General features: G+C 38.2%; 2 protein-coding genes across 8 annotated transcripts in view; one reads left to right on the top strand and one right to left on the bottom strand.

Moving 5' to 3' along the window:
* The window catches only part of LOC143019977 (uncharacterized), a 57,928-nt gene extending 46,242 nt beyond the window's left edge, over positions 1 to 11,686 (top strand). For all 7 annotated transcript variants that reach the window (XM_076176042.1, XM_076176040.1, XM_076176043.1 and 4 more), the window contains one exon: positions 9,427 to 11,686. In XM_076176042.1, the coding sequence (XP_076032157.1) occupies positions 9,427 to 10,253 (827 nt within the window). In that variant the 3' untranslated portion in view covers positions 10,254 to 11,686. The remainder of the gene's footprint in view (positions 1 to 9,426) is intronic.
* Positions 11,387 to 20,740, bottom strand: Atg10 (Autophagy-related 10). Its single transcript, XM_076176050.1, has 2 exons — positions 20,559 to 20,740; positions 11,387 to 13,726 (listed from the first exon to the last, which is right to left on the bottom strand). Exon 2 carries the CDS (start codon positions 13,719 to 13,721, stop codon positions 13,059 to 13,061), a length of 663 nt encoding a protein of 220 aa, XP_076032165.1. The 5' UTR covers positions 13,722 to 13,726; positions 20,559 to 20,740; the 3' UTR covers positions 11,387 to 13,058.
* Between the last annotated feature and the right edge of the window lie 110 nt (positions 20,741 to 20,850).

Here is a 20,850-nt window from a genome sequence, read left to right as displayed (position 1 = left end):
TTAACTTCGTGGTACTCTCTCACCCGAGAGAGAGAGAAAGAGAGAGAGATTATTGTCTCTGATCTTTTCTGTGATCTCGGCAAGTATTCGAGTTAGTGCATGTGTAAACACTGATTCCAACTTCATTCCTTTCTTCCCGTGTTAGCAGAAAATGTAAGTCTTGTGCATTCTCCTACGCCTCTTCTTTATCCTCTTTCTCTTCCTCGTCTGTGTCTTCGTCCTCCATTTCTCCCCCTTTTCCTTTTCAAACGTCTTCTTTTTCCCCTCCTCTTATATAGACACATTTACATGAACATATGCATATACATAATTATATACATATACACACATATATATATATGTATAATATATATATATAAGTATACATATGCATATACATATATATTTACACACACACACACACACACACGTATATATCGTTCTCGTTTCTCTCCATCTCTCTCACCTGTGCTCTCCCTCTCTCTCCCTGTGTGTATTCACTTGGTCTTTGGATCACGTGTTGGACTCGTGATCGACAGCTATTTCCCTCCTGGAAGAGAGCTCAGAGCTCGTAGGTCCGATCTATGGGTAATGCTATGACCTTGCACACACACACACACCCAACTCCCCGCCCACGAGAGTTGGAGTAACACCCCTCAGCGCTGCGATACTGATATTATTTCAGCCCCGGGCGAGAGTCTAACCCGGACCTCCGTAGTGGCAGGCCAGAGCTCTAACCACAGCGCCATGAGAGGTGTGTGTGTGTGTGCGCGCGCGCGTGTGTGTGTGTGATTGTGTGTTTCTATGTCTCATTCCTGAACGTTACTCAGGCCTTGGCGAACTCCTCGCACAACAAAAAACGGTAGTTGTCTCTTAGCCAAGGTGTAGTCATATCGGGAAGCGGGAGTATATACATTTTTATTCTATTTATTTATTTATTTATTCATTTATTTATAAATATTTATAGAGGATAACTATTTTTTTTTTTTTTTAGATGTAAGTTTTTACAAATGATAACTCATTCTCCCGCGTCGGGAACTAAAATCCTTTTCTTATCAGATGCGTTCAAAATGTCGACACAATTGATGGTGTTTCACGTCCATAAAATCACCCCGTGGAGTGCATTGCATACACAACACCGAGGACAAAGGGAGGGAATAAGATTAAAAAAAAAAGTAATACAGAATGAAAAACAAAAAAACAAAAAACAAAGTTATAGACAATTTCCTCAGATCCTTGGCAAAAGAGCTATGTTAGTTTGGCAACAGCGTCGAACGCCTATTTTGGGCGGAGCGAATGAGAGCTGATTTAACTGACCCACAGCAGCAGATCTCAATGGTTCGGCAGAGTTCGAGCGAGATTCGACCGCTGAGTTGAACGATGATATCTCTAATAATAGTCTGAGAAATATGTTCCTCTACATGATTAATTTTGTCGAATAACAGACGATTTTCTCCATTCGAACAGCATTTTCTTTATACTGTACAGATACATTCCAATGTTCTTTCCAGTGTTTTTACGTTATTGCAAATATGTTTGATATCTATTACCATACTGAAGTATTAATGAAGATGTTCATACGGTCTAAATCGGAATGAGGAAAAAAAGGAAGGGAATATCGCCAAGTCAAAAGATCTGAATGTAGACCTAGCGTCAGACAAGTGACACCTTGGGTACAAACAACGGGTACATGTTAGCATGATCATCGTCATCGTCCATTATCAAACGTCGTGGACACTATCATCGCCGTCATTATCAATATCATCGTCGTTATAGCTGTCGTCGTCATCATCATCATCACACCACAGGGAGAGAGAAGGGGAGAGAGAGAGAGAGAGAGAGAGAGAGAGAGAGAGAGAGAGAGAAAAGGAAACAGTGAGCGAAAGATGGAGAAAAATGAGAACGCTACATCGTCGTTGTTGTTGTTTATTTCAACTTATTACTTTTCGGGGAGTAGTCATAAGAATAGCCATTCATGGTTGCCAACCCTTCCGAGCCAACACCAGCGTCCGCATTGTCCATTTCCACTACCGTCTCCACTTACCCAGGATGAGGATCCCTTTTCGGGGGCATTGTATTTCGCAAATACCAAACGTCGGTCCTATTCGAGTACCCCGTGACCTTTTCGTCAGTGCGGTCCCCGCCTGCCTACATGCGCAAGGACAAAAATATCAATCCCCGTTAACCTTTTCTTTGTCGTCCATAGGGGCCATCCCTCCCCCTGGATGTAACCGTATTCAAGTACCTTGTGACCTTCCTCACGGCATTCACAGAGAGAATCGACGATGGGTGCATGTTTGTGGTGATCCCGTGAGATGGTCCTATGACAGAATCGGATTCCAGCCACTCGGATTCCAGAACACCGTCGACTCCGCAAGCCCTGGTCTTGCATTCAAGATTCTCGTCAAATGTTATAAATTTGAAAAAGTGGAAGACGATTTCGCTTCTAGGATTCTAGACTTCCCTAAGGACAATCTAACAATGTGTCTATTATTCGTATAGGTTTAACTTCTTATAGTTCGTCATTCAGTTTCTCACAAAAATCACAAATGTGATTTGACATTTGGAGATTCGAGAAATAAAAGTGTAAGTCGTTTCTGCTCAAACGAACTCACTAGGAGTCGCGTAGGTGTGACAAGGGTTTTACAGAAGTACAGCCTCGAGGGGCTGGCTCTCGGTCTCCAGACGGGGTCCTAAGATATCTTTGTCGATTTCGATATTTCACATTTTGACATAAGGAGAACTGATACCTAGTAATCCTACTCCTACCAGCAGGTGACATCACAGTAATACATACATACATATGCCGAAGGCTTTTCCCCCTTACACGGGGGGTAGCCAAAAAGAAAAAGGCAGAGAAACCACTCCCACCCATTCCATTTCCTATATATTCCACTCCCCTCCACCCTCCCTCTTACCTTGGCACCTCTTGGATGACGGGTCACAGTAATGCAACATAGAAAACAGTCCGACGTTTATTTACAGAAAAAATGAAATGCAGGTGTGACTCGAATTCCTGTACTACAGTGGGTCCGCGGGGTTTCCAGTCAATGACTCACGGATCAACAATCACTGTATTATCATTTGCATGGACGGGAATAATATCAAGATCACCAAGATTTTCGACATTTTGTGCGGAAGATAGGTCACCCATCATCCAGATAGAATGGTAATGAGTTGGCCTAAATAGAATTAAATCAGTCGTTGAGTTAAAGAGCTCTTTCTCTCTCTCTCAGCAATATGTCCAGTTCAATACCAGTGCACTTCTCATGAAACAGGTCGTCACCTTTGTACATTATTTTCTCATACGCACATTTCTACTTATTCGACATCCTGACCATGAGCATTTATGGCTTCACTTACCCTATCCCTCTGCCTTTTCTTTGATCTTTTGTGCCCTGGTGGTGTCATCGGAAGCGTGCTGCTCTCGCATTCAGTTGTGGCTTCGAATTCAGCATTTCTCTCCGACTCCCAGCAGTGACTGTCACCTGCCCCAGCAGTCCCTAAAGCGCATAACAGGGCAAAGGTGACGGGTTCGGCCGCTCCTACGCACCTTCTAGTGTGGGTTCCTCACCATCTACCCCGTGTTCTCATCCCTATACCACCGATTCGTGTATCCTCAAAGGATACCTATTCCCATTCGTTCTTGTAATATGTCCACACCACTTCAGGTTGGTGTGTTCTACTCATTCTCCCAATCCCAACCCCTTTGTCCATTATTTCATTGTCTTTTGTAACCCCCATGAATACCTCTCGAGCATCTCGTTCCTGTTGCTTGGGGACGACTTTCCTCACTTTCAGGAATTACTCAGGTTTTACTCATATAACCAACAGTCGACGCAACTACTGTATCATGCATTCCTTCCATCTCTTCCACTGACATCCTTTTGTTTTTCCATGCCACTCCCAAGGCATCTACCTTCTTCTCCTCCTTTATTCTTTGGGAAATCTCTTCCTCCAGTCCTCCACTTCCATATCTAACCATCCCACGCAACGGGAAGCTAAAAACGCATGGAAGAGCAAAGCCTCGTCAGTTGCGGTAAGCCGCTGGGTTCTTTAAAGGGGCATTTAGACGGTCAAACGGTTTGACAAACCCGGTTTGTCAAAGTGTTTGAAGTGATGTTTGACCGTGTGAACAGGGTATTTGGTCGTCAAACACGTTCGACAAACGTGTTTGACGACCAAATACCCCATTCATACGGTCAAACATCACTTCAAACACTTGTCTGACAAACCGGGTTTGTCAAACTGTTTGACCGTGTAAATGGCCCCGTCAATGTTGGTTCGGCTACCCGATTGGCCAGGGTTGTCGAGAACTAACGCAGCAAGACCACAGGGGAACCCAGGACTTGAACTTCCGACCATCTGCTACCGCGCATCCCATAAGTATTGTTCGTAGATATCTATAACTTCCTTAGTTATGTTTCCTTCCCCATGCAACAGTATATCTGCCTTACACCCTCCGCTCTTCAATACCACTGCAGGCTGAGAATCCTTAGTCCGAATTACTTGAGACCGGAAGTGAATCACATTTCCGATATTTTTTCCAGTTTTCGAAATATTTCTATCAACAAAGGGAATAGCTTGGGGAAGGAATCCATTTACGTTTAGTAATGTAGATTATACGTATATCCTAAAGGTATTTTATTTGTTTACTATTGTACATATACAACGAAGATTATCTATATATTTTTGAATAATAGTGTGTACAAACGGATGCATAGTCACCTTTACATTGACAGGAATTTTTATTTGGAGCTTATATTCAGATTCTATGTAATGTTTAGTGCTTAGGGTTTACATTGTGCTAAAAAAAGACTGTAAATACTGTACAAAAGTACAGATATAAAATCTGCATCAAAGACTACAACAACTACATTAGATATGGTCATATGAAAAACTCGAGAATGAGCGAATGTTATCAGTGACGTCACTGTGAGAAGGAGAGTACCGGATCTCAGTGACCATCAGTGACGTCATACTCCAACTAAAAGGTTTCAATGCATATAGGTCTTTGTATAGTAATAAAACATCAAACGTTTTTACGGATAAATGTAGTCCATCATATACACGAAAATCATTCAATTTTCGTTTTTTTCTGCTTTCGGACTTCCGGGGATAACCTGTATTATTTTACTCTTTGATGACGTAACTCTAAGATTTCGCCTCCTACAAACACTCCCACATTCATCAACCTCAGCAAGCCCTCCCATGTTAGCTGAACAATGCCGTGTGTACGAGTATGCACTAAATTGTTTTTTATACACTTTTGTCCATCTTCCACCAGCTTCAATCCCAACTCATAATTTGCATTAAACCTTCTCGTCATTTCATCCATATATATATATATATATATATATATATATTTACATACATACATATATCAAAGGCTTTTTCCCCTTATACGAGGGGGGGGTAGCCAAAACGAAAAAGGCATAGAAACCACTCCCACCCATTCCATTTCCTACATATTGCACTCCCCTCCAAGCTTTCTCATGTAAGACAATTCTTGAGCCATTTTTGTTTTATCGCCTTTTCTAACTTCGCTTATTCTCCTTCCGCATTCTCCTTCTCAATCATCCGACTTTTTCCACCATATTTTTACTCTGATTCCCAACAATTCCTACTCTTTTTCCTTTTCCATGTTCACGCATAACCATCTTTCTCTTCGCTACTTTATTTTCGTCAGTAGATAATGATCTGATATCCCCCCTCTTGTCCATCTCAACTTCCGATCCACGACTACATAATCAGTCACACTTTGTATGTCTCTACAATCATGTTTCTAAGTACATTGTGTGTTAGTTTCCTCTTGAAACACGTGCCATCAACAACTATAACCCTTGCAGCACACACGTCTGCAAGCATTCGCATCATCCTCTCCAATCTAAAGCATCATTTCACTCCAAAACTCCCAGTTTCCACTTCCCGATATAAACTAAAGTCGAACATCGATTTAACGCGAATCGGTTTACAATTATTTATTCAACGCTACCTATGCAATTTAGACCACAGTATCATTTTATAGCAAATCCTCCCTATTTTAAGCGAAATGAATTTAGCAAGCATTTCCGCGTGCTTACAACTGTAATGCTTCAGGCCAGTATTCAACACAAACGTGCACGCGATCCGGCATCCTGTCTATTGTTATTCCTCATATAGTGTACTGATGCTCAAGAGGATGGATCTATGCAATATGTATTCATTTCTCAAGTTGCATATTTAATATCCATCACCGTTATATATATATATATATATATATATATATATATATATATATATATATATATATAGTAACAACAGAAAATAAAATAAAAGTACTGTATTCTTTGAAGAACGGAAATGATGGGTCGAGCATAAGGCAGCAGTTTGGTTATCAGAAAACTCTGTCCACTCTATGAAGCTCAACAAGAAAATTAAATTACCATGTTTCATTGGATATCTACATGGGAAAATTCAATTTAAAAGCATGTTTGTTAGAGGAGATGGAAGATGTACTAAGGTTATGGGCTGGAAATATGTAATGCTGAAACCTTTCACTAGCCATGTTTCACCTGAATATGTAAGAAAACCGAATAAATAATAATAAAAATAATAATAATAATAATCCAGGGCTCAGCAACCTTTGGAAGAGACTGCCATTTTCTATGATAAGTAGAACCCAAAGTACGCATGTTGTCAGTTCATATGCACTGTTTTACTACAATGGGGATGTCCATTAATGTTAAATCATGGACGATTTAGTTTTAATTTGTTCTCTTGACGTCAGTTTATTTCAACTAGTGGAGTTATTTTTCGATGCTGTAACAAGATTTCAAAACCAGCTGTCGTGCCAAGTTGTCACGTGTCATGTTTGGCACGCGTGCCAGGGGCTGTAAAATTTCCCTGCTCTAATCGAAGGTTATTTTTCACTCTTGTTTGATACCAAATCAGTCACTTTTATCGGATCACATGAAGAATCGTCACCCCAGATTTCGAAAGGGTGACAAATTTTCATGTGGGCCACCCTGGATTTACGCTTTTGATGTATAAGTTGATGACAATAAGCATAACCCTTATTCAACCTAACCTAATCTTTATTCCACTATTGGTATTAGGCGTACTGGGGTTACAATTCTTAAGATGGGGTCTCATGGGGTGACGATTCTTCATGCGGGCGTTCTGAGGTGACAATTCTTCATGTGATTAATTTAATCGTTACTCCAGTTTGGTAGTGCCGCTGATTTTCCTACATAGGACTATTTGGACAAAGTATAATCACAGTCTTCATCTTTTGTTTGCGGCTATAGGTTTGAATGCTCTAACAGTAATCGAACCAAATCTAGTTGATACACATCCCAAACATACTCGCATAATACCCTGTAATCGAAGTTGACAATTTCCAAGATGGCGGCACCAACGCGTTGTTGAATCAGTGATACGATGAAGTGATCGATTCTCGTTGAAAATTATGAATCACAATACCCAGGAATTTGCATAAGTGATATTACTTAATAAGAATGGAAGACAATAATCAACCTTCGATTTGGCAATTTCTTCCCCGATTCAGCTCTCATGGACTTCAACTCTCGACTATTTGAGCAAGAGAGAAAATTTCATAAAAGCCAGTAAGTTCACGACAAGTACGGGTTGGTTGTACACATTTATCAAGTGAACTGACGGATGAAGCAGTATCCGCCGATGTTTCCATCAAGCACCGCTCCATTAAAACGATATTTTGATTTTAAAACGAACGCGATTTAATACCAACTCTCACGGACCATGCTGCGTTAAACCAAAGTTTGTTCCAACCAGAAATGTTCACTCCTCTCTACCTTTACTTGTTGTGTATACAAACAAATTACATGCACCTGAACGTACACCATGTGCTTATATAAATCCCCTGGTTTGTCCTATTACTCCTAGCATTTCCCACATGTTAAGATTGAGTATAATAATGTTATTGTTTCGCCTCTTCAAATTTTCTCGTGTCCTCCAATTTTACCTGGACGAAAATTCCGTCTAGTTCGGTATCTGCCCCTCAATATTATATTTTATTTAATCTTATTTTTTCTACATTTTTCTTGTTCATTTATTTTTCACTTATTATTCATTTTTTATTTACTTATCTAATAGTAATGGCTACGTTGCCAATAACCGGCTAAATAACTACTGGGGCTATATATTTATAATATAGCATAAGACTACTATTCACCTAGTAAGCATTCTGGATGGTGTACATAGTAAGAACTTGTATTCAAATTATGTTCATGTTGGAATGTTTTTAAGTTGAGATATCAAGTATATCTTTGAGGATAACTTTACCTGTCTTTGCTGCCATCACATCACGAATAATCTTGTTGTTAGCCATTACTTGTACCATCTCCAGAACCTATTGTTTTTCATCTTTAAGTCGACGTTGAGTCGGGTGAAGATCAAACGTAGCCTAGTTCTTACTTCATGGTCTGAATCTCAAGATGCTGTCCATCTTTTGTTGTCTTTGGCTTCATTTGGAATCCACAGTTAGACCAAAACGTAGAGGTATTAGGACGACTGCTTGTTGATTTAGTTATTTACTTCCACCTTTCACACAACACAACTGAAGCACTTTCTCCAGTGATGATGATGTATATCACCCGTTTTCTTTTATGTTATCTATTCATTCACCTACTTATTTGTTTACTTGTTTAGATGTTTTTATGTATTTATTCAGTTTTACTTAGTTTTCCATTTTTATTTTTATTTATTTATTCATTTTTACTTTATTTTCCATTTATTTATACATTTAGTTTGCTGCGAGAATGTTATGGGCATAACGTCTCCATAACTAGACATCATTATCCAGCTCAGGAGTTTACCTTGGTTTACGTTGTATCTCGTTCGCCGTGCTCAAGAAGGAAGTGTGTACATGCGCAGTTTCTTGCTTACAAGTCACATTTTTTACAGCTCCTTCCCAAGAAGAAATACTCGGAAACTTATCCCCCCCACTCACAGTGACATGGTGAGTTACAAATATGACTACTACCCTGTGAGCCCACACTTGGAATGAGTGTCCAGCTAGCTCCAAATGCCGCATTTATTGGTTACTGGTTTATGGTGATGAAAGAGGGATCATGCTTATCTAGTCTTTGATATCTTTAAAATTAATGCAGAATATATATACTTTTTTAAATAAACTGCATCTTACAATGTTGCAGTTTTCTTCAGAATATTCCAACAAACATAAATTGCATACAAGTTTTCTATAAAACATTCTAATATGAATATAACATAAATATAGGTTCTTCGTATGTACGCCACCCAGGATTCTTAACAGCTGAATAGCCATATACTGCCATGTAGGCTACTTGACCGGTAACCGGCAAAATAGCCCGGCTACGTGGCCACTTCCTTATTTACTTATTCTTTCATTTATCTACTTGTTTATTCACTGCCAACGTAGACATTGACCAAATGTTCTCCTTTCAGCCAGCATGTCGTACCCGTCCACTACCCAGGCCCTCTTCGCTCTGATCGTGATGATCATCGTCCTCCTCTTCATCATGGTGTACTGCTGCTGGGGCACCTTCTCCTGCGCTTCCCAGAACAACCCAGAGGACGCCGACGGTGCAGAGGACTCGAATCGCAACAACAACAACGGCTCAGGTTCACAGGCGGTTGTTATTCTTCCGTTCAGTAGCATGTTCTACGTCGGGGATTCCCAACGAAGAATTTACGAAATCGGCGGGCAAGACAAGCCGCCAGCCTACAGCGACGTCTTCGGTACAGCATTGGGAAGTAGAGCGCCCATGCCTCCGCCTTACACCCCCACAGTGCCCAGTGTCCCCATAACCACGCCCATGATGTGCGCGCCCCCGCCAGCGTACCAGGAGGAGGTCGGACAAGTCGAGGAGCAGCCCCTAGCGCCGAACTCCGAACTGCCCCCTTCGTACGAGGACTACGTAAGTGCCAGCCAGGGTTACAATGATGGCATGACGAGGTCACCAGAGGAGAGATCGTGGAGAGGGAGTAAAGAAGACGCTGCGGGCGAGTACAACAGTCGAAGGACCCCGCAAATGGTGGTAGTGGTGGTGGAATTGGAGGAGGGGGACGAGGAGGAGGAGGCGACACCTGTTGACCCTCCCCAGGTGCCTTGCAGTCATCACAGCAACCCGACTTCGGCGTGTGCTGATTCCACCAAACAACCAGTAAATGATCCCATCGATCCAGACCCGCAGACGGTTACTGGACCGCCGCCTCCTCAACCACCTGTGGAAGAAAGAGGTCCACGGAACAACCCCCCAGGAGACTCGTAACGGGGTCGTTTTAGAGCGAAACGTAAAGACACCAATCATCTCCCCCTCCCCCACCCCCTTTTTTTACACAAGTTAGAATTTAGACAACGTAATTCATGCAAGTGGTGTGAGACCTTAGCCAGCAGAGAGTGAGACCCGAGTCAACAAGGAACGAGATCGAGACGACATGACGTCGGGAAGGACGTGGCTAAGAGTTAAGAGTTCACAAACTGATGAGAACTCCAGAAACTACAAAATTATGGTCTTTATCATATTCCCAACTCAGGCAGTTTTGTTAGAGAACATTTTTAAGTTCAGACAGATATTCTGGAATCGTTTGTGTCGATTCTGGGTATTAGAACTTGAAAGTAAAATGTGAACTTCTTTGTGAAGTCAACAAAACTGATCACTGGATATCATAAGGATGTTTTCCTTGCTTACATAGTGAATACAGCACCACCACAGGAACTACTATACTGTATCTATTATAGTGACAATTATTTCTTCCAACTGCCTTTGCTCAAATTGTTGCAGAGTTAGACTAGGACTAAACATGAAGTGGCTTCTGTCATTTCAAGAGAGATTAATTTAATAAAAAAAAAAATCAATTTGATGCTTGTGTGACTGTGACGGACTGCATTTTCATAAATATGCATCTGAATCATGTGCTCATATCAATAAATAACTAGGTTCTACAAATATAACCTAAGTGGAATTTACCTGCTCTTTAAACAATGCACTTAACCAAAGATAAAGGGCAACTGCAGAACAAGGAGCAGCTGGTATACTGTGATATGATCTCTCATGACCTGTAAATAACCCTTCCTGTGGTAATTCACTGCAGGATTTTGGTGTACTTGTTGACTTGTACATCCAAAATGCTGTGTCATCTGGTGGTGCATTCAACATACCAATTTGGTTCAACTTCATCACTCAATTCCACTCATCTATTCTTAAGTTCTATATTAAATACATAAAACTGAGATCATAACCACATAAGTGTTTTTCTTTTTCTTTTTTTTTCTTGAGATGGGTAAACAGTAACTTGATCCTACATTCATTTACAGCTTATTTTTGCCGTTTCCAACATTAGAATGTTGGTTATTCAAATGAATTTTGCCTTTAAAAAATATTTAGGAAACTAATACATCTGATAAGATATAAATGGTTTTAATAAAAATTCCAGGTTCTTTGTGAAATTGTTCCCAATGAAAATAATTTAATACAAATTAGATAAGTTTTAACATACATTCTAAATTGCCATAATGCCAGGATCACCTACAAACAATATATAAGCCTTGTATGTTAGTGCTGTTTTTATTATCTGCAAGTGTAACCAATAAGTACATTTGAATACTGTTTATACTGTAACATCTAAACTACAACTACAGATTGCCTTTCATGCAGATCTCAATTTTGTTAAACGGTCTGTTGCAATAAATATTCAAATTTTTTACTACAATTTCTATCCCTAGGTTCTGCAACATTTCTAGGTAAACTAACACAGCACCTTTTATTTGAAGTTTTGAAACAACCACATGGAAAGAAAAAAAAAAGTACATTTGGATTCAATACCTACAGCAGCTGTTACAAGTTGTATAAATATCATCACAAGAATTATCACAAACTTGAAGCGAGAAATTCCTTAAATGGAACATCTAGTCAAATGGTTACATGACATTTATGACATCGATAACCAATGGAGACAGGACCAATGGTGGGTATATGTCAGCTGTAACTCTACAAGTTGAATGTTAAAGAGAACTATTCTCCCTTCCCACTCTTCTCCAAAACTCAGCACCTCTGCCTCCACCTGGAGATGTAGAACCAAGGTGGTGGCACATTGTTCCTAGACTTGGCCCAAGATTATGACAAGCCCTCACACCTCACACTTTTCCATGTAAGAACAGCTGATGACTAGCAATTGCTCCCTTCATTTTACTCCTGACAGTTGATGACATAGACACAGAACCACATACAAGACAGACAACTATCCAAAAGTTTCTTCCCAGATAGATTTCTGGGAGGACTCAAGGACCAATACAGTCTACTGTGGAGATGTGGGCTTTTAGTTAGTGAAACTCAAGACAACAGCTATCATCATCATCATTGTGGGTTGAAAACGGAAAATGTTGGACTGGCAGTACAAATATTTTTTTCCAATAGTGGTTCCAAGTAATAAAGAATATGGCTGAGGTACTGTGTGTATAAATAAGAGGTACAACACATGTCGACCTATGAACCACTGTTACAAATTTTGTTGCTTCTCTGACTAGCATCATTTGTAAATATGTGTATAAAAAATGTACAATAAAGTCAGACCCTCATTGGTTGGACTATATTGAGGGAAGATCAGTCCTAATTTGCCAAATGTTTTAATTTATTGTGGAGGTCATATGTAGAAAATATCTAAAAATGACAAGTTAGAGGCATATGTTACCATGGATGACAGAAACATTTTGGTGTATGCCATAATGTATGTTAAAATATCACACTGTAAACATTCAATATTATGTGTAAGTGTTTTACTCTACACTACATACCTTGTGAAGAGTGCTGATGTGGTTAGGTGTACCTGATTTCAAGTGGTTCCTCTATGGCAAAGATTACTATGTGGACATGTGCACATTTGCCTTGGTAATGGAAAGCAAACAAGATGGTAACTATGCTGACATGCTGCACATTGCAGTTGTCCTGGAATTTTTTAATGATTATCTTTTTATTACCATAAAATATAAAAAATCAATGACATCTGGACTTGCAGGTCATAAAAATTGAAGCCTGACTCTTCATCGATTTCCATCACAGATAAGGAGCATTATGCATTTACTTGAAATATTCTACAGGCACAACCAAACCAGCAACAGGCCCAAACATACTTAACCAACTAGCAATGTATTTCCCTTCCTTTTTGCTTATTGTCTGTGGTCCAGTTTTCTCTAAAGCAAGTGTCATCAGCTTTGCTGTACCACAAGGATGTAATTGAAAGAAAGGTCGTCCAAGGAGTGGATGCTCCTGTTGGGTGAGTGATTCCCAACGGTTAGCGAGAACCTGTTCTTTGTGGGTCTCAGGGATAGAGTCCCAAATCTCATCTAGTGTTAAAAGTTTCCCTGAACTGTTGTAGGCATTAAAATAGAGTACAGGTACAGAGTGAGCAATGCTGTAAACAATATGATAATCATAAGTTAGTAGCTCTCCCTCTCCTTCCTCAGAAACCGCACTTGGGTCATGAATTTCAGATAATTCCCCATTTTCTAAAACCACAACTTCATCTCCATCCTCACATGCTTTGTCCTGTTCTGCTGCATCAGCTACACCAGGAGGATTGTATTTAACACTTTTTTTCACACAGGAAACTTTCTTCTTAAGGTATACTGAACTTGTGGGTTCTGATACAGTTACAAGCTCCCATCCATCTGAAAATTTGGAAGACATGCTTTCAAAGTCCTTGCATGCCTCAACAAACTCTTCATAGTTCATGCTACCCATGGTATCTGCAATGAAAATAGGCAACTCAGATAATGAAAGGCTTCATAAAAATATCACATATTAGAAATTTTAGAACATTAAAAAATTATGATAATACAAGAAATAATATAATACATAAAAAATAAATAAAAATAAATATTAATAAATCAAAATAAATGAACAAATAAATAATCATAAAATGATGAGGCTCATAGTAATAATATTAATATTATTAATAATAATAGTTATGATATTAATAGTGATAGTAGTAACAGCAGCAGCTGTTGTGTTTCACTGATTGAAACTTGCAGCAGCACAGTGACTAGCAGCAGTCCTTGGGTCATCCCCTAAATCTCTCTGAGAAGAAATTTTGGACTGCTGTCTATGAGTGGAAGGGCGGTGAGCTAAACACAGAGAACAGTTGGATTTTTATTCACTGACGTTTCGTCCTTACCAGGACATTCTCAAAGGTCATGTACTTTGGAAAGTACGAAACGTCAGTGAATAAAACTCCAACTGTTCTCTTTTTAGCTCACCACCCTTCCACTCATTTGTCTTCCATATTTCAACTGCTGTCTATGTTGCATTTACCTAACTGTAGTGCACAAAAAAGGAGCAATAGTTATGGGTCTGAAATGCCAAGAACAGAGGTAATAGACTATTAGAATTTATTGCTAAGATGGTTACAAACAAAATTCCAGATGTAGTTATTAAACTCAATCTGGCAATGGTTGGACTCAACCTTCACTATGCAGCACAGTTTTGGTCTCCATCCTATAGAATGGATATTAATTCACTAGAATCAGTATTGAGGAAAATTACCAAAATGACACATGGACTCAGAAATTTATCTTACAAAGACAGGTTTAAGCACCTTAACTAGCACTCTCTGGAAAGACATAGAGGGCAGCGAGATCTAATAGAGGTATTTAAATGGCTCAAGGGCTTTAACATGGGTGATGCAGACAAGGTCATAATATAAAGACAGCAGGGCAGGACTTCATGGTCATGGATTTATATTGGACTAATTTAGATTTAAGAAAGAAATGGGCAAGAATTGGTTTATCAATAGTGGTTCATGAATTAGTAACCTTAGTAACCATGTAATGAGTACTAAAACAATTTGTTGTTTTAAGAGAAGATGGATATGATAGGTGGTAATGAACATGGAATTGCCTAGTGTAGACCATATGGTCTCTTCCAGTCTCCTTCATTTTTATGTTCTTGTGTCCTGTCTTACTGTCCAATATACCCAGCTTAAAATTCCTGTTTGGTTCCAACTTTCACTGTCTTCAATTACATTTTAAATTCATGTATGGTTCTGGACTGTACAATATCACCTTCTAAGCTCTTCCAAGTATCCATGCATCTGTATAGAAATATGTATTTCTTCTTCAGTTTGTTCTCTTGATCTCATGAACCCCTCCCATTTCTAATCAAGATATCTTCTGTTAATATGGTCCACTACATTTAGTTTCCCAAACACTGTAATAAAATTGCTACTTTCTCTTCAATCCTTCCATATTGGTTTCTGTCCTTTTTCTCCTCTCAATCTTGGTTATATATTTCACTCTGTGTAGGAATCATAACACTGATGCATATTCTAGTCTTGGATAAATCAGGCTTTTTATGATTTTTTTTTTTTATAATTTCTTTATCCGTATTGTGAAAGGCTATCTTAATGTTCTACAACTATATATCTCCCATAATTTTACTGATATGTCAGCCATGTGACAGGTTGACTTTTATCAACACTCCCAGATCTTTTTTCTTCTTTTCCATTTGCAACTTATTTTCATTCCCAAAGAATAGTTCAAAGATGGTCTTTTAGAGCTATTACCCATCTACAATACCTTTTTTTTTTTTTTGTGTATTGAAGTTCATCTTCCATCCTTGGCTCCAGGAAAATATAGTCTCTAGATCTCTTTTGTCTCTCGTAAATTCCATGTCTCTGCCCTTTACAGTATCATGGGCATACAGTGAGACCTCTCATTAACAGACGTTAATTAGCTGTGCTTGCGGTGTTTTCGCTGTATTTTTGGTGTTTTTGGTGCTGTTGTTTAGTGCGTGCAATCACTATGCCACTCAAAAACCACTCCAAATCAATGGATTATTCACATCAATGGACACCGTTACCCCCCTTTTAGTCCGTTAATGAGAGGTAGTACTGTAATAACCCCTTCATATAATTTTCTCTTTGAATCCATTCCCAGATGCCTATTTCTCATGACACCTCAATCCTTCAATCCCCCAAGACATTTACTTGCTTCTCTCAATCTACAATTTACTATATACATCCTATGAAATCAGATCACAAAGACAGATATTCACAACAATGATATATGGTAGATAATTCAGAATAACCTAAAATAACAAAATTTCTGGGACCAAAAGACTACATAATGGAATCCCACAAAGATCAATACTTTCATCTATGCTATCTAGCCTCTTTACAAGTGATCTTTCAACACCAGACCCAGAACTTAACACCAATGCACTCACATAGATGATGTGACAACTATAACCCAGCATAGAAACTACAAAATAGCAGCTAAGAACACCCAAACCTTCTTAGATAAATTAGAGCAATGACTCAGAAATAATAGAATGGAGGCCTCACCCTAGAAATCATCAGCAACATTGTTCAGCCTAAACAACCTTCAATTGAAAAAGCACCCAAAAATGAAATTAAATGTCCCAACCCTTCCACTGCAAAAGAACCATAAAATTCCAGGCTCCACTTTCAATACACATGATCTTTAGCACACACATCAAAGATCTGATAGAAAAAAAAATCCAACAAAATAATAAACCTACCAAAATCAATTGCAAAAATGGGCTTTGGACAGCAGAAAGATATCATTTACTGTCTGCAAACAATTCACAAGAACCACACTTGACTATCACTTCCACAGCATGGTCCCCAGCAACAACAACAACAACAATAATAAAAAAATAATGAAAAAATAAAATAAAATAAATTAAAAAACTTTACAAACCATACAAAATACTGTAAAATATTAAGAGTAATAACAGGATACATTAAAACCAGCCCAATAGGACACCTGCAAAAAACATTAAAATCCTCCCCATATATTACATGAAAATGATTAGTACACAGGTTTATGCTAGAGCCCTCACTCCCACCTTCTCATATCACAAGCACTACTAGTAAAATAAATAAATAAATAAAATAATATATATACATATACATATATATATACATATATATATATATATATATATATATACAAATATATATATATATATATATATATATATATATATACATATACATATATATATACATATATATCACTATTCAAACATGTACTATATCCTGTCACCAGTACCACACAATACATTCTATATAAAAATACATTTGCACTCAAATCACTACACAAGCTCTTCAAGGTGAACCACCAAACCCAATACTTCACCTAAAAAGCCCAGCCATCAACCCCACAGACAATTCCCTATCAAGGGAAACATGATCATATAGAAGAAACTATCTAGAAAATTAAAAGTATCAGGAAAACCGAAAGCAGACAAGCTTTAGTGAGGCAGATGAATTTTTTAAAAGATAGAAATGATGACATTATCAAATTAAGATACAGAGTAATAAAATGAGTAAAAGAATTATATAAAGAGCCTCTTTTTATACCAAAATTAGTCAGTAAATTCATCTATAGAAATCAGCAGTGTACTAAAAACTACAGACAACAAAGTATCATCTTCACTAAAAAGTATGAAATGTATAACAAAGACTGGAGAAAATAGCATATGGAAAGATCTATATACTGTACTCCACCCTGGATCAGGTTGTAATGAATCAATTGATTGAAAAGATGAAAGAATACAGTTGACCCATTATTTGCTGAGTTCAGATATCAAAATCCCATCCCCACCACGGAAAAAAAGAACATTGGAAATACATACATACATATACCAAGGGCTTTTTCCCCCTACACGGGGGGTAGCCAAAAAGAAAAAGGCACAGAAACCACTCCCACCCATTCCATCTCCTATATATTCCACTCCCCTCCACCCTCCCCCTCCCTCTCATCTCGGCACCTCCTGGATGACGGGTCATTCGAAATATACCTATGTACGGTAACCCTTATTTCTACCGTTTCATACATCCCATACTCACAGACCTTCCACAACATCATAACATTTTAAGATTCAGTTTTATTGACCAAAAGAGAAAAAAGTAAGTAAAGAATACTAATACTAGTTACTGAAAGAAAATATGAATGGTACAGTTAATGCACAGCTGTGTACTACTGGTCATGCCTTTAAAATACAGTAGTAGCATATACCATTTTCTATTAGCGTAACCAAGCATCGAAGAAAATATACTGTGCTACAGAGATGAAGGGGACACTGAACTGTATTAAACATTACATGACTTGTGTATACTGAACAGTAGTTTACAGTGGTTCAGTGTACATGAAAATGAAATAAGTATACTCTGTTCATTATGTATACAGTAAAAATGCTGTGCTGTACAGTACTGTACAGTAATAAATACACAACATTTATTAAAATATATTACAGTAAATGTTGATTTACTGTGAATCAAATTAATAATTATAAATTCAAAATAGCAATTACACTTAGGACCATAAATCAATTTAAAGCAAATTTAAACTGGTACATATTTTTTCATGTGTGAACTATATGTATTGTTCTGCAATAAGTGTCTTGGTCTCCTGCTTATCATCTCCTGTGTGAACTGTATGTACAGTATTGTTCTGCACAAAATGTCTCAGCTTCCTGCTAATCACCTGATGCATGGACACTCAGATATATAGTCAGTCAGCTGATCAATGGTAAACACAGTTTCACATCCTATAATCTTAGTTGTGTCACTTAATGAATGGTTGCATCAGCATAATACTAATACTTTTCTTATTTTGTTTGTTCAAGATTAGCTAGGGTGATTCATTATCTGTGGCATAAATCATGTTTCCTGTTCTCATATTTCAGCTATGTGCACCTTTCCATATTTCAAATTCAGTGTCAACTTGGTCACCAATCTGTCAGTTTCAACATCTTGCATTTGGTAATTATTGACTATACAGAAGATAAGGCAAAGTCTCAAGGACCCATATTTTGTGTTAAACTGATGTTCTACTGTTATATATAATCACATGAATAATCATGCAATGCAGCTTTAACTCATTATACACTCCAAGTTCTTTTGTTGAGGCGCTTACACATCAGCTCTATGTGACTGTGTAAGACAGGACAGGGTGTTGGAGGAGGGTGAGATCAGGTAGGGTAAGCATACTATGATTGACACTGTTCAAGAATTAACAGTATGTATACATGATAAAACCTGCAAATAATGATAAATTAATGCTGGAAATAATTATGAAAGATACACAGAGGTCAAGTCAGGGGAGCGAGAAGACTCAAGTGAAAGATATTTGAATGATCTATATGACACAAGTGGAACTAGGCAGGGAAATTAATCAACGAGGATGGAAACTGAAGGGGTAACAGGCCAAGTCATCTTGCCGCCAACTCACCCCATGCCGACTCATCCCACTTGTAGTACAAGCATGTCCCAGCCCTATGTGTATTACCAATTGTATCTCAATACATCTGTTAGCAGTTATTTTGTTGACACATCCATACCGATGTATGACTTTTAATTTAGCACTTGTCAAGTGTGAATGTAGCAAATGAACATTGAAAATGAATGTTGCAAATGAATGCTGCAAACAATTCAATTCACAGGAGTTTAAGGCCCTAAGCGAAATGTTCCTGGGTTATTGATGTTATTCCTGTCATTCTCTCGGGAACACCACTGACTTTGATTACAGCTTATCACTAGAGAGACTGTAGTCTGCCTCTGACAAGTCCATGGAGGCACTGAAAGTGGCTGCCAAGCAGGAAGCCATTTTCCTGTGCAGTCAAACTCTGGGTCTAATTTCCAATAGGAAAGAAATATTATATCCCTCTCACAGAATAACTGTGGATGCCAAGTCTATGGTTTTGTAAAAAGAGGATTCCTCCACAGGTATCTGACAACAGCAATTGTTCATTCAATTTTGTGTCCATTGCCCTTTCTTTACCATGAAGTCCACACTAAGCCACTGGCACTGCACAATGGATATGTCAATTTAAAAAAAAAAAAAAAAAAAAAAAAAAGTATCTTATCAAAACCTACTCCTTTATAATACTGATATCTTTGTTAATTTACGTGGTGATATTTAATCTACCCTCTTACATAGCCACCTGGAACCCGCATACCAGCAAGCGGAATGAGTTGGTAGCGTGCCAAGTAGGTAATTGAGGAGTTCATAGTGGGACAAGTTGGTAACCAGACAACTTGATCGGTAGCCAGTGAGGGAAGTATTACCAACTCAAAACTAGTCCAGGTGAGTTAACACCATCCATGAGATGGAAAACATACAAATCAAACAAGAGGAGGATAGGATTGAAAATGGAGAAACAAGAAAGCAAAAGTGATATAGCACCGATTGGTACAGCCATGCAATGCACAGAACTGTTTGGGATAGGCATATGTTCAGCAGTAGACTATGAATATTGAATGGCTGACCGATTGCTGTTCAAAACAAAATTCTAATACTTGGTTGAGATATAACAGAACTTAGGGATATGATATGCAATACATATTAATATAATATTAACTTCATCTACTCTATCAACTTTAAGCTTTAATGTCACCATCCTCATTGACAATATCAAGAAAATATACATGATTATAGTGAATCATGTTAGCGAAAGTTACATTCGATCATAAATGCTACCGGTATACCATTAACCAAATTCCATGAAGTCTTTTCATGTTCTGGAAATATATATAAGTGATATCACCCTTACCTTTACTTCGCACGTGCTTAAGTTAATGTGAACAACAATTTGTTGAGAAGGTATAGGACGTGGACTTGTTAATCTCCTTCCTAATTCTCGAATTTAACTCTATAGTCTATACTAATGACACGGAGCTGTTTGTTTACAATCCGTACGAGTGATCTGTATTTTCATATAGCGAAATTACGTAACGTGTGTTTTAATCGATATATGCATCAACATATCATATCATGTATTACATAATGTTACCAATTATTAACAAGAGAGGGAAAGATGAATAATGGTGAGACATTTCCAAGTC

The sequence above is a fragment of the Oratosquilla oratoria genome, chromosome 38, assembly GCF_046742065.1.
Source record: "Oratosquilla oratoria isolate Oo_2021 chromosome 38, ASM4674206v1, whole genome shotgun sequence".
Lineage (NCBI taxonomy): Eukaryota > Metazoa > Arthropoda > Malacostraca > Stomatopoda > Squillidae > Oratosquilla > Oratosquilla oratoria.
Note: the sequence above shows the minus strand (reverse complement) of the source record. Positions and strands in the feature narration are given on the sequence as shown.

What these genes read in the sequence shown, in the direction of transcription:
- Atg10 (XM_076176050.1), bottom strand. Translation starts at nt 13,721, where the DNA reads ATGGGTAGCATGAACTATGAAGAGTTTGTTGAGGCATGCAAGGACTTT.